This window comes from Ceratotherium simum, chromosome 11 (assembly GCF_057802395.1).
Source record: "Ceratotherium simum simum isolate JZ-2026a chromosome 11, ASM5780239v1, whole genome shotgun sequence".
Taxonomy (NCBI): Eukaryota; Metazoa; Chordata; class Mammalia; order Perissodactyla; family Rhinocerotidae; genus Ceratotherium; species Ceratotherium simum.
In genome coordinates, this window is record NC_141910.1 from 68,569,735 (window position 1) to 68,584,405 (window position 14,671).

The following is a 14,671-nucleotide window of genomic DNA, read 5'->3' on the forward strand; positions in this document are numbered from 1 at the left end:
AAATAGACAGTAACACAATAATAGTAGGGGACTTGAACACTCCACTTACACCAACGGATAGATCATCCAAACAGAAGATCAATAAGGAAACATTGACCTTAAACGACACACTAGAACAGATGGACCTAGTAGATATATACAGAGCATTCCATCCAAAAACCGAAGAATACACGTTCTTTTCAAATGCACATGGAACATTCTCCAGGATTGATCACATATTAGGCCACAAAACAAGTCTCCATAAATTTAAGAAGATTGAAATAATACCAAGCATCTTTTCTGACCACAACGGTATGAAACTAGAAATCAACTATAGGAAGAAAATCAGAAAAGCCACAAATACGTGGAGATTAAACAAAATGCTACTGAACAACGACTGGGTTAACGAAGAAATCAAAGAAGAAATCAAAAAATACCTGGAGACAAATGAAAATGAAAATACGACATGCCAGAATTTATGGGATACAGCAAAAGCAGTTCTAAGAGGGAAGTTTATAGCAATACAGGCCTATCTCAACAAACAAGAAAAATCTCAAATAAACAATCTAACAGTGCACCTAAAGGAACTGGAAAAAGAAGAACAAACAAAGCCCAAAATCAGTAGAATAAGGGAAATAATAAAAATCAGAGCAGAAATAAATGAAATGGAGACCAAAAAAACAATAGAAAAAATTAATAAAACCAAGAGCTGGTTCTTTGAAAAGATCAACAAAATAGACAAACCTTTAGCTAGACTCACCAAGAAAAAAAGAGAGAAGGCACAAATAAGTAAAATCAGAAATGAAAGAGGAGAGGTTACAACAGACACCTCAGAAATACAAACGATTATAAGAGAATACTATGAAAAGCTATATGCCAACCAATTGGACAATCTGGAAGAAATGGATAAATTCTTAGAATCATACAACCTTCCAAAACTGGATCAAGAAGAAGTAGAGAATTTGAATAGACCAATCACCAGTAAGGAGATCGAAACAGTAATCACAAACCTCCCCAAAAATAAAAGTCCAGGACCAGACGGCTTCCCTGGTGAATTCTACCAAACATTCAAAGAAGACTTAATACCTGTCCTTCTCAAACTCTTCCAAAAAATTGAGGAGGGGGGGAAGCTCCCTAACTCATTCTACGAAGCTGACGTTACCCTGATACCAAAACCAGACAAGGACAACACAAAAAAAGAAAATTACAGGCCAATATCACTGATGAACATCGATGCGAAAATCCTCAACAAAATACTAGCAAATCGCATACAACAATACGTTAAAAAGATTATACACCATGATCAAGTGGGATTTATTCCAGGTATGCAGGGATGGTTTAACATTCGCAAATCAATCAACGTAATACACCACATTAATAAAATGAAGAACAAAAATCACATGATCATCTCAATAGATGCAGAGAAAGCATTTGACAAGATCCAGCATCCATTTATGATAAAAACTCTGAATAAAATGGGGATAGAGGGAAAGTACCTCAACATAATAAAGACCATATATGAGAAACCCACAGCTAATATCATCCTCAATGGTGAAAAACTGAAAGCTATCCCTCTAAGAACAGGAACCAGACAAGGATGCCCACTGTCACCACTCCTATTTAACATAGTATTGGAAGTCCTAGCCAGAGCAATCAGGCAAGAGAAAGAAATAAAAGGGATCCAAATTGGAAAGGAAGAAGTGAAACTGTCACTATTTGCAGATGACATGATTTTATATACAGAAAACCCTAAAGAATCCACCAGAAAACTTTTAGAAGTAATAAACGAATATGGTAAAGTTGCAGGATACAAAATCAACATACAAAAATCAGTTGCATTTCTGTACACCAACAACGAAGTAGCAGAAAGAGAAATTAAGACTACCATCCCATTTACAATTGCAACAAAAGAATTAAATACCTAGGAATAAACTTAACCAAAGAGGTGAAAGATCTGTACACCGAAAACTATAAAACATTTCTGAAAGAAATTGAAGAAGACACAAAGAAATGGAAAGATATTCCGTGCTCTTGGATTGGAAGAATTAACATAGTTAAGATGTCCATACTTCCTAAAGCCATCTATAGATTCAATGCAATCCCTATCAAAGTTCCAACAACATTTTTCACAGAAATAGAACAAAGAATTCTAAAATTTATATGGAACAACAAAAGACCCCGAATAGCTAAAGGAATCCTGAGAAAAAAGAACAAAGCTGCAGGTATCACACTCCCTGATTTCAAAATATACTACAAAGCTATAGTAACCAAAACAGCATGGTACTGGCACAAAAACAGACACACAGATCAATGGAATAGAATCGAAAGCCCAGAAATAAACCCACACATCTATGGACAGCTAATCTTTGACAAAGGAGCCAAGCACATACAATGGGGAAAAGAAAGTCTCTTCAACAAATGGTGTTGGGAAAACTGGATAGCCATATGCAAAAAAATGAAAGTAGATCCTTACCTTACACCATACACAAAAATTAACTCCAAATGGATTAAAGACTTGAATGAAGACCTGAAACTGTGAAAGTTCTAGAAGAAAACATAGGCAGTACGCTCTTCGACATCGGTCTTAGCAACATCTTTTCAAACACCACATCTGACCAGACAAGAGAAACAATAGAAAAAATAAACAAATGGGACTACATCAAACTAAAAAGCTTCTGCACAGCAAAGGAAACCATCAACAAAACGAAAAGACAACCTAACAATTGGGAGAAGATATTTGCAAACCATACATCTGATAAGGGCTTAATCTCCAAAATATATAAAGAACTCATGCATCTCAACAACAAAAAAACTACCAACCCAATTAAAAAATGGGCAAAAGACCTGAACAGACATTTCTCCAAAGAAGATATACAGATGGCCAACAGACACATGAAAAGATGTTCAAAATCACTAACTATCAGGGAAATGCAAATGAAAACTACAATGAGATATCACCTCACGCCCGTCAGAATGGCTATAATTAACAAGACAGGAAACAACATGTGTTGGAGAGGATGTGGAGAGAAGGGAACTCTCATACACTGCTGGTGGGAGTGCAAACTGGTGCATCCACTATGGAAAACAGTATGGAGATTCCTCAAAAAATCAAGGATAGAACTACCATATGATCCAGCTATTCCACTGTTGGGTATTTATCCAAAGAACTTGAAAGCGTATTTATCCAAAGAACTTGAAACCACCAATTTGCAAAGGTACATGCACCCCTGTGTTCATTGCAGCCTTATTCACGATAGCCAAGACTTGGAAGCAACCTAAGTGCCCATCAAGGGACGAATGGATAAAGAAGCTGTGGTATATATACACAATGGAATACTACTCAGCCATAAGAAACGACGAAATCCAGCCATTTGTGACAACATGGATGGACATTGAGAGTATAATGCAAAGTGAAATAAGTCAGAGGGAGAAGGTCAAATACCGTATGATTTCCTTCATTAAGTAGTAGATAATAACAACAATAAACAAACACATAGGGACAGAGATTGGATTGGTGGTTACCAGAGGGGAAGGGGGGAGGGAGGAGGGTGAAAGGGATATTTCGGTACATGTGTGTGGTGATGGGTTGTAATTAGTATTTTGGTGGTGAACATGATGTAGTCCATGCAGAAATAGAAGTACAATGATGTACACCTGAAATTTTTACAATGTTATAAACCAATGTTACTGCAATCAAAAAATTAAAAAAAAAAAAAGTTACAAATTATAAAATAAAGCAATAATCCTCCCAAAATGGGGAAAAAAAAAAAAAATTTAAATAGCCACACATGGCTAGTAGCTACCATATTGGACAGTGCAGCTCTAGTTGATAGTCACTTGCTTCTTGGTTATGAGGATGGTATCGGTACTTTTGGGGAAATGTTTTACTTTGCAGACTCTTCCTGCTACAAGTTTTCCTAAGTGAAATTTCCCTGATGGGCTCTTCAAATGGCCCTGTAAGAACTTGCTAATGACAAGAGAGCCTGGCCAGAGCCATTTTTTTTCTGGAGCTGCTAGTCTGTCAATGAAGAACAATTTATCCATTTATTTATTTTGTCCTGAGTGCGTCACATTTAGTGTGTTTTCTGATAGTTTGGTTTACTCAAGTAGCAATCCCCTTGTAAAAAGATATTGGGCATCTTCTAATCTACGTTTTAAATGAATTCCTTAATAAAAATGTTTTTAACTAGACGAAAAGGTCTGCTAGACAAAAATAAGGTGGTTCCTTGACCTAAAAAGACAGACCCTGGCACCTTCCACCAGATAAGCTGCTGAGAAGTGACATGCCACATGCTTTGCTATGAACAGATGGCGTTAGAGATTGTAAACCTCTTAGGAAGGTTTATTGATGGGAAGAGGAGGGTGTGTGGTGAGGATTCAAGGAGACGGTCGAGGTCTTCAGGGAGTGTGGAGGTACGAAAGCGAGAGGTCAGGGTGGTCACTTTCCCTTAGCTCTGTTCCGGGGTCCAGCTGCTTGGGGGTGTGACTGATAATTAATGAAGAGGTCTTCTTTTCAGTTCAGTGTGAATTTGAATTCTTTAGGACCTGATCTCCATAATGAACTGATAAAATTGAGTTCGTGAATCTGCAGTGCTGGTGAATAAATCCAGCAAAACACTAACTACCTGAGGCCTAGACTCATATAACCAGGCCTCTGTTGAGGTTGATGAAGTCTTTGCTATCATTCTAAAAGTAATCCTTTTGATATCTGGTTCAGAGGTCATAGTCAACTTTGGAGGGTTGTAAGGGAAAAACTACTCAGTTTTTTCCTTCCTATGTAGGGGAAAACCTAGTTCTTCCCTACTGTGTGTTTCTTCTCTGTGTCTCCTTTACTATTCACATAGCACGCTTCACTTCTCATGCTTCTGGTCACCAAATGTGTGGAGGTTTTTCTCCATACCAAGCGATTCTCTGCGATACCAACTGGGTGTCCTGCAATTTAACTCAATTCTGACACTGTCTTCCCGGAGATAGCGTCAGGTCCCACAGGTTAAGGGCTCAGTGCCGCAAGACTGTGGCTTTTACATTAAGAGTTTGTCCTTAGAGAAGAACCACAGACACTACATGGGAATGAATTTTTATGTTATTTTGGGCCCTGTGTGGCCTTTTGTCTCCTAAGATGTTTTCAAACTGCAGTAAACAGTCCATCTATAAGACCATTGCAAGTAAGGCCCAGGAGTGTTTTCAAGAACGCAGCAACAAAGTGTGTGGGAACTCCAGGGTGGATGAAGGAGAGGAATGTGATCCTGGCATCATGTACCTGAACAACGACACCTGCTGCAACAGTGACTGCACGCTGAAGCCGGGCGTGCGGTGCAGGTGAGAGGCCAGCCGGGTGTCTGGAGAACAGCGGAGGGAAATGCAGGGCTTTTGAATCACGTAGGAGGGAGAGAGTGAGTGAGTGTGTGTGTGTGTGTGTGTGTGTGTGTGTGTGTGTCTGTCCCCCCCTCCGTGTGTGTGTGGTCTGTCCCCCTCCGTGTGTGTGTGTGTGTGTGTGTGTGGTCTATACCTCCCTCTGTGTGTGTGTGGTCTATACCCCCCTCCTGTGTGTGTGGTCTGTACCCCCCTTGTGTGTGTGTGTTGTCTATGGCCCCCGGTGTGTGTGTTGTCTATACCTCCCTTTACAGCAAGAAAAAAGCTTTCTGGAAAGCAGTTTCACATTATGTAACAAAATCCTAAGTCTTGCATACTTGGATATAGCAATGCTACAGTTCAAAGAATCTTTTCTAAGGAAACAGAGATGTACAAAATATGATTTAACAAGGATGTTCATGGCTACGTTCTTTTAGAATAACAAAATATTGGAAACAATCAAAATGATAATCCTGGGATATAAATGAATTGTGTATCCGTACAATAGAATAGTTTGTAGAATACTGTTTAATGACATAAACTACATGTGGAGGAAGCAGGTTACAGATTAGAAGGTACCTATATTTCCACTTTTGTGTCCACTGATAGACCAGTGCCTGACTTAGAAGTAGAGGGGAAAACTGCAGTTTATGGTAAACAATAGATTGAACTGTATACTGTGCATATCAACAGTGTAAATACTGAGAGGGAGTAGGCTCTGGCTGCCTAGTTTCTTATGCACCGATTGCCTTGTGGGCTTGTGTCTTTTTTTGTTAATTCCTGTGTTCAGTTAATGTAAACCAAGGACACCAAGATGTTTTAAAGGCGAGTCACTTTAGACCCCTTTGTACTTGCTCTCCGCATTGCTGCTGCCTGATTCCACATTAGGAAGGGCAAATGGAGTGTATGCGGGTGGTGCCAGCGCTGGGGAAGTCTGATTATGCAGGAGTGGGTGACCCAGCTGGAAGTCCTTCCCTTGCGATCTTCAGGGCCCTGTAATATGACCGTAATGTTTGCTGTGAGCTGTCATTTGATTTGAACTGTCCCTGTCTGCTCTTCTTCAGTGATAGAAACAGTCCTTGCTGTAAAAACTGTCAGTTTGAAACTGCCCAGAAGAAGTGCCAGGAGGCTATTAACGCTACCTGCAAAGGCGTGTCTTACTGCACAGGTATGTTCTCCTGTCGGTTCTCTGGGAATACTTTGCTCAAGCGCGTGTGTGTATGTTTGAAAGCGAGATTATGTTTGTTTGTTTGTTTTTATAATTTTATTTATTTATTTTCCCCCCAAAGCCCCAGTGAATAGTTGTATGTCATAGTTGCACATCCTTCTAGTTGCTGTATGTGGGACGCGGCCTCAGCATGGCGGGAGAAGCGGTGCATCGGTGCGCACCTGGGATCCGAACCCGGGCCGCCAGTAGCAGAGTGCGCGCACTTAACCGCTAAGCCATGGGGCGGGCCCAAGATTATGTTTTGTTAAAGATAAAAACAACCCTTTTTTAACCTCATGTCGAGTTGAGTTGATTGTTCTCTTAGTTTGTGGCACACTTGTCTTTGGTCTGTGCAGGACCTGTGATTATTTCTTCTTATTGTTTCTTTCCCTTTCATTCACTTCATTCCCATCAGTTCCATTCCCCTCTCCTTCATAGGCATCTGTTCTCATGTGTTGAATATTTGTCTTGGTATGTGTATATCTTGGAAAGATAATGTGTTATTTTGTGTATATGTGTGTTTTTAACATGCTAAAACAATATTCTGCCTTAGATCTTTTTTAAACTCAATACCATGCTTTTATAAATCATGTCTGTTGCGCTATATATCTGTGCCTGTTCATGTCTGTGTCCGGATCTACTTGACTGTTTTCGGCACTTGCTGAATGTTTACTTGTGTGATTTACTGTATTCTACTGCTCTATTCACCATGTGATAGCTGCTTGGATTCCCTTTTTCTCCTTGATACTGCAGATAGGACTCTGTGCACCAGACAGCCTCATACATCTCCTTTGGGTGCTGTGAGAGTTTCCCGGATGCATACAGAGGAGTGGAATTGCTTAGTCATAGAGGGAGGTACTCCAGTGGTCTTTAGAACAGCACTACTGGTTTGTTGGTGCCACCATTAGTGTGTGCAAGTTCTTGTATTCTGGTGTTCTTGCCAGCACTCTGTATTACCCAGTTGTCTGCTTTTTTGCCAATCTGATGAGTGTGAAGTGATTTCTCATCCTTATTTACATTTTTATTGAACATCTCTTTATGTTTATTTGCTATTCAGATTTCTTCTTTTGTGAATAGCTAGTTCATATATTTGGTCCATTTTTAAAAATTAAATTTCATATCTTTTTGTTATTATTGATTTGGAGGAGTTCTTGTATAATAATCAGTTTGATGTAAACATTGCATGTACCTCCCTCTTACCTGTTGTCCTTCTTGGAACAGAAATCTTTCATTTTAATGTAATCAAGTCTCATTTTGTTGTATGTGTGTGTGTCTATTTTTTTGAATTGTGGATGGTTACAAAGATATTTTTCACATTAATACAAAGATATTTGCTTCTATTAGCTTCATAATCTTGCCTTCTACATTTTGGATTTTAATCCATATGCAGCTAATCTTTAAACTATCTATATTGATTATCCCTATCTTCTGTAGTTCTGTCAGTTGTTCCTTTAGAAATTTCAAAGCTGTGGGGCCAGCCCGGTGGCACAAGCAGTTAAGTGTGCGTGCTCCGCTGCAGTGGCCCCGGGTTCGCCGGTTCAGATCCTGGGCATGCACCGACGCACCGCTTGTCAAGCCATGCTGTGGTGGCGTCCCATATAAAGTAGAGGAGGATGGGCACGGATGTTAGCCCAGGGCCAGTCTTCCTCAGCATTAAAAAAAAAAAAGAGGAGGATCGGCAGATGTTAGCTCAGGGCTGATCTTCCTCACAAAAAAAAAAAAAGAAAAATTTCAAAGCTGTATTATTAGGTACATTATTGGACATAGTCTCTATATCTTCTTGATCTGCTATTCTTCTACCAGTATGTAATGTTCCTTTTTGACCCTTGTGATTTTATTTTTTACTTAAATTGTTTTATTTAATATTCAGTTTGCTACCCCAGTTTTTTTGTTCCTGTTTGTCTGGTATATGTACATTCTTAAATTTTTATAACCTTCTGTTTCCATGGGTTGCTTGGTTTGATTTTTCTAACACCTTTAGTGAGATATAATTAACATACCATACCATTCACCTGTTTAAAGTGTACAGTTCAGTGGTTTTTAATATATTCACGTTTGTGCAACCACTGCCACAGTTAATTTTAGAACATTTTCATCACCTCTGAAAGAAACCCATACCCTAGTCTACATTCTGTCTCTGTGGATTTGCCTGTTCTGGAGGAGAGGTGCTCCCTTTCCTGAGATCAGTGTGGCATGTCCCAGCAGAACTGGCGGCTGTGACTCCTCGTGACCTGTGTGCCATCCTCTGCTTCCAGGGAACAGCAGTGAATGCCCCCCTCCCGGAAATGCTGCAGATGACACGGTGTGCTTGGATCTCGGCAAGTGTAAAGATGGGAAGTGCATTCCCTTCTGTGAGAGGGAGCAGCGGCTGGAGTCCTGTGCATGTAACGGTGAGCACATTGCTGTTCCGTGTCCTTGCAGCAGGGGAGAAGATGGCCTGTGTCTGCCAGGCCCCTTCCTTCCACTTGGGGGCCTGGCAGTGTCAGCCGCTCGCTGCTGGTCAGGGTGGTGGTGAGAACCCAGCAGTGTGGACGCAGACCTCTCTGGGTTCAGATCCTGGCTCCTCCACTTTGTCTTTGAAAACTGTCCTGTCGCTCTTCCTTCTTGCTGTGTTTTCAGACCACGTGGCAGGCTGGGGGTGGGATAGAAGTTGTTGTTGTGGTTGTAGGTATGTGGATGTCTGTCCTCACCCCTCCTTCCCCCATATCATACACACTGTGAAAGCAGCAGGAGCTGTCTGCATCCCACTGGCATTGAACTAGGACGCTTTGTTAAGACTTCAGCCAGAGAGAGCCGATCCCAGGATCTGACCCACTATCAGGATGTTTGCCATCTTTGGCAGGGCTGGATCTGCTGCACTCTGCTCCCTGCCAGATGCTTGGGGCAGGGGCCTCACTTAGTGATGGTTGGTGACGTTGTTCTGGCCTCTTAGACGTTTGTCCTCAGGTTTCCACACTGTCTTTGGAACCCCTGGGTCTGAGGAAGGGGCATCGGGACTGACTGGGCTCCAAGCTTCCCACCTCACCTCAGACAGAATTCTCTTGCTTTCAAAACAAAACCCAGAAGTCAAAACCATGCGGTTGGGAACTTGCCATCTGTACAGTCAATGGAGTAAGTGGCCCTTCCAGGGGGAATAACAGGTAAATAAAGAAGATAACACAGTGGATGCCAGATCAGTGATTTATCTAGTGAGTGGCAAGAGGCTTGTGTCCCTGGAAGGCACATAGTAAATGCCCAGGAGATGCCTGATAAGTGAATGAATGTGAAAAGGATTGTTTTCCCTTTAAATTGGTTTTGCTTGTTTTTGTGTTCTAGTTGATTTCAATTTCTCCTAAGTATAAATATGGACATTCCCTCGTCAGTAAAGACTGTCCCTTAAGTCACACTGCCAGTTGACTTCTGGGCATCTCTGCCATTCGTATGTGTGCCAGATGGCTTACTTGATGCCCACTTGTTTCCTGTTACCCCATGTGCTGTCGGAGGTTGGTCTCGATGGAGGGAGTTGCTGTGTTTAGCCTGCTGTGCTCTTGTCACAGTGGGTCCCTCAGATCCTCCCCTGCAGGGCGGCAGTGCTCTCATAGCTGCGGCTCTCGCTGGAGCCCTGGCTCTCCAGGGTGTACTTGAAGCTGAGAAGCTAAGGATTGAGATCAGCAGTGTAATAAGAATCTTGGGATGTAGGGAAACCTTTAGCATTATGAAGGATTTGAAGTAGAATAATTTGGCTTTTAATCTATTAAAGAAAGGAAACTTTCTTTGTAAATTGTTTTTACCTTGTAGGCGCTGTGAGGGCTGAGGAGCGTGAACTCAGGTTACTCCCTGGGAGTGAAATGTGGATAGTCTTAGCTATTGAAATAAAAAATAAATGTGATTCCTTCCCCTTTGGGAGCACGGCGGGGAGGTGAGAAGGGAAGGAGGAGAGGTGTGTCTCTCAGGAAACTCCAGCTGTCGGTCACGTTCTGTGTTTCAGAAACTGACAACTCGTGCAAGGTGTGCTGCAGGGACCCCTCAGGCCGCTGTGTACCCTACGTCAATGCTGAACAGAAGAACCTGTTTTTGAGGAAAGGAAAGCCTTGTACAGTAGGATTTTGTGACATGAATGTGAGTATTTATTTGTGTAGAGCTCTTTCTGTAACAGCCAGACAGGAAGTTTTTATATTGTAAATACTTGATTTTGCAAATCGAAGAAAATCAAAACCCAAATGCTGCCGTGTCTTTCTAACCCGCTGTTCTTGTTAGTGAGAGTGTCTGGTGAAGTGTGTGTGGGTGTGACCTGACAAGAGAAGGCCAAGTGCTCTGGGAGACTGGAGCACACTCTCTCCAGAGTAGGGAACCCTGAGTCCAGACACTGGGCAGGACCTTGACGACACTTTTTGGTAAAGTTGATTGTATTTAGGCAGTGAGTCTTAATTATTTGGTTTTCTAGGCTGATTATAAAATTGACTAAGATTGTGAAATTGCAAGTTTTGATTTTGAAACAGGTGCTGAACGAGTAGGAAAGACCCAGAGGCCCTTGACTCACCTGAGTCAGACCCTTTTGTTCTCTACAGAAACATAATGGTTTTCACGCAGAGTCATGGAGGAGGATGTAAGGGTTAGAGAGGCTGCTCTAGGCGGTCTGGTTGTGTGCTTCCTGCCCACTTTGTGTGTGTGTGATCAGTGGAGTCCTTACTGGAATGCCCCGTCTTTAACACACTGGTTTTCTTGAGTTTTGTCTCCTGGTAATTCTAAATTCACTTGTAAAAATTGACTAATTGTAGAAGTGTCAATGACAGTGTATCCTACTTTCTTAGGTGCTCATTAAACACTTAAATTATTGCTCTGTGTGAAAGATGGATCCCCTAGATGCTTGGTTTTAATGAAGCCCTTTTCATGTCAGTTATTTTTATAAAGACACATTGCTTCTAAAGGCATTGCTTTTAGGGGTAATGCTGTCTGTTTTCTGTTTGTAGGGCAAATGTGAGAAACGAGTACAGGATGTCATCGAGCGATTTTGGGACTTCATTGACCAGCTGAGCATCAATACTTTTGGTAGGTGATTTCCCCAGGTGATTGTTTGCTTAGAACTGAGCTGATTTTGGTGATGACATTAGAAAGTGTGGTGTCAGACTGATATGCTCTAATTCTGGAATAGAAGATGGAAATAAGTCACTGCTTTTGTTTTGAAACAACTTTGTTGGCTAAAATAAAATGGACCCATTATAGGTCTGCTCCTGTCTAGCATGGATGCACAGATTTTCAGACAAGCGAAGTCAATACTTAGTCAAAATATTGGCTTCCTTCTTTATTAAAAAATGAACACATGACAGCGTAAGCATGGTTCAGTCCTATAGACTGTAAATCTGAATCCTGTTTGATGTAAGAATTGTTTATTTAAAAGTGGGCATCAGATTTTGCAGAAGCAAGGATGTATTATGTCCTCTAGGGTACATAATTTATAGTTTGTCACAAAAATAATAATACCCAGATAGCAACAACACCCTCATCTTCAACATCGTTACTGGTCGTAGCCTTCTGTTGATCAGTCCGCTGACACCATTACTCCAGGGATCCTGTTGAGCACTCTGTGATGTAATCTTTTCTTCTCATCAAGTGTATCAGGGCTATTTCTGGAAAAGCACCGTGGTGTAGGGAGGTGGTCAGGTCTAGTATAGGTGGCACAGACACTCCTTTCAGTACTGGGTCACTTTATCTAGCAAGAAGTCTGTGGCATTTGACACACTGGTAATACACTAAGAGCATTTAATTTTAGATTTCTAAGTGTTTGATCAAGACATTCACTGTTTGGAATTGTTACAGGGAAGTTTTTAGCAGACAACATCGTAGGTTCCGTCCTGGTTTTCTCCTTGATATTTTGGATTCCTTTCAGCATTCTTGTCCATTGTGTGGTAAGTCACCAATTTTTAATTAATGAAACATTGTATTAAAATTTTGAGCAACTCCAACCATATAACCTATAGAAAAGATGAAATTTGTTCTTAGCAAAATCTGATGTTTCCGATGACATTTTTTTTTCGTGTTATCCCTAGGAATAAAAAAAAAACGTAAAAGAAAAAAATGTTAAAAGCTTAGCTAATAGTCTTTTCTTTTTTCTTTTTTTTGCTAATAGTCTTTTAAAAGAGTTATACTTTCCGTGTGTAGATTTTTTTTCTCATGTATAGTTTCTGAGGAATTTTGCACTTCTAAGCACAGGAGACCGTTTAATTGGATTTATCTAGGACCTCTGATGAGTGATGCTTCTAAACAAGAGCATTTTCAGGCTGATTTTGCTTTAACAGAGCAAGTATCAAACACGAGCATTCCAAAGATGATATCCCTGCACCATATAGATTCTTGGCATTATCGTATAGGGTATTCAAATCTTTCCAACTGATAAGAGTGGGCAATCTTTTTTATTCTCGTTCAAAATGAGTTAACAGTTAACAAGTTGAATTGGGCTTTGTCTGAGGAACTCCAGGTACTGTATAAACTTGGGGCCCTTTTTCAGAAATTCTCTTCGGAGTCCATTCTCCTTGCTTCTATGGGAAAATGAGGATTTGTCTGCTGTAGAGATGAGGAAATCAGACCCAGGCTTCCACACTTGCACTCTCAAGCTCTTATGCAATGCCCCTCATATGAGCACTTGGAAAATTCCAGCACAGCTGACTCTCATGCATCTTCACCGCCTCTGCTTCCTCTCCTTTCCTGCTGGCTTCTCTTGCCTGGGCCGTCTCACTGAGCAGCTTTTCCTCAGGGTGGTGAGCATGATGGGTGTGGGGAGGACAATCTCTAGGGAACAGCTCTGCTAAAGCAAAGCTGTGTTAAAGGTGACATGGCTGAAGCTTTGACATGGGCGACCGTGCCATTCATTGTGGCTGCTTTTACTTGAGAGTCGAACCTACTTTGTTTACAGTGAAAGTTACGGTTGTGGACTATGAGGTCTGACCCTGGGTTTCTGAGCAAAGCTGCTACAGAAGGGAGGGCAGTGGCTTGTTTGTGACCACAGAGTATGTCCAGGGCAGCCCGACTGGAAGCTAGGCCTAGATTGGTGTCTGTTACACGTCAGCCACAGGCAGGGACCAGGGGCAGGGGACGGAACCATGTGTTCAGCTTTTGGCAGAAGTATGATGGAGGGACTTGAGGCCCCGTTCCTCTAAGAGTTGGGGCCATAGAAACTCTGGAAACAGCTGAGAAGAGTATTAAGGCCGTGGCGGGCTGGGACAGTTTGAAGCTAGTGCCAGCTGAGACAGCAAGCATAGCCCTCTTAGCCTTCCAACCAGCTGCCCTGCCGGTCAGCAGTGCCCTGCGTCCCACGCCTAACCACTGAGCACACAGGGGGATGCCTTTTCTTTTCCTGCCCATGAGGTAATGTCAGAAAAATAGCACTTACACCTTGCCTATTTCCTTACTTAACACCAAAAAAACATAATGCCTTCCTGTGCAAAGGAAACAGTTTTAGGCTGGTGGCAGAACTCTTAAAGCTTGCATCAGAAATTCTTTCTCACCTGCTGGATCTGCTCCCACTTTTACTACTCAAGTTGTAAGTTCTTCAGTTAATATTAGGAGCCTGTAAGGAAAGAGCACTTAACTGAATTGTTTGTATGAATGACTGTTTTCCCTGTGCTGCTTTTCTTTCTAGGATAAGAAACTGGATAAGCAGTATGAATCTCTGTCTCTGTTTCACCCCAGTGTAAGTATACCGCATGAAAGAAACAGTCATTCAGTTGCACTTTGAGACCTTCAGTTGGCCACCTCAGCAAGAACCGTCAGCCTTTCCAGCTGCGCCTTCTTTGGCTGGTGGAAGGTCATTGCAGCAGGAAGGATCTAGGTTGGATGTTAAGGTCCATTCTCGTGACAGCTGTGACAATGAACTTGTTGCATGCAACCCTGTTGCATGGATGGAGATTTAAACAGGAGTGCTGCTCTGCCCCTCCCCACAGCTGTGAATGACTTAGCTGTTCAGCACTGACTGACTTAGTTTACTATTTGAGATCTTTTCCTGTCTTGGGAACTGAACTTGATAGGGTTGTTTCTTATAAGTTCTGTTTTGGGTCTTCAAATGGCAAGTTGTCAGGACATCTGAAAGCTAACTGTTTGAGTCACCTCTTAGGTTGAGGGTGTTCCTTAGCAGGATCACAGCACCTACAGTGTAAGGCC

At 41.7% G+C, this 14,671-nt stretch overlaps 1 protein-coding gene across 3 annotated transcripts in view; it reads left to right on the top strand.

Annotated features, from left to right (window-relative positions):
- Nucleotides 1-14,671, top strand: part of ADAM17 (ADAM metallopeptidase domain 17) — a 59,146-nt gene that overhangs the window by 42,512 nt on the left and 1,963 nt on the right. For all 3 annotated transcript variants that reach the window (XM_004436455.3, XM_087437179.1, XM_087437180.1), the window contains 7 exons: nt 5,099-5,298; nt 6,396-6,499; nt 8,794-8,928; nt 10,506-10,636; nt 11,488-11,566; nt 12,335-12,423; nt 14,154-14,204. In XM_004436455.3, coding sequence (XP_004436512.1) covers nt 5,099-5,298; nt 6,396-6,499; nt 8,794-8,928; nt 10,506-10,636; nt 11,488-11,566; nt 12,335-12,423; nt 14,154-14,204 — 789 coding nt within the window. The remainder of the gene's footprint in view (nt 1-5,098; nt 5,299-6,395; nt 6,500-8,793; nt 8,929-10,505; nt 10,637-11,487; nt 11,567-12,334; nt 12,424-14,153; nt 14,205-14,671) is intronic.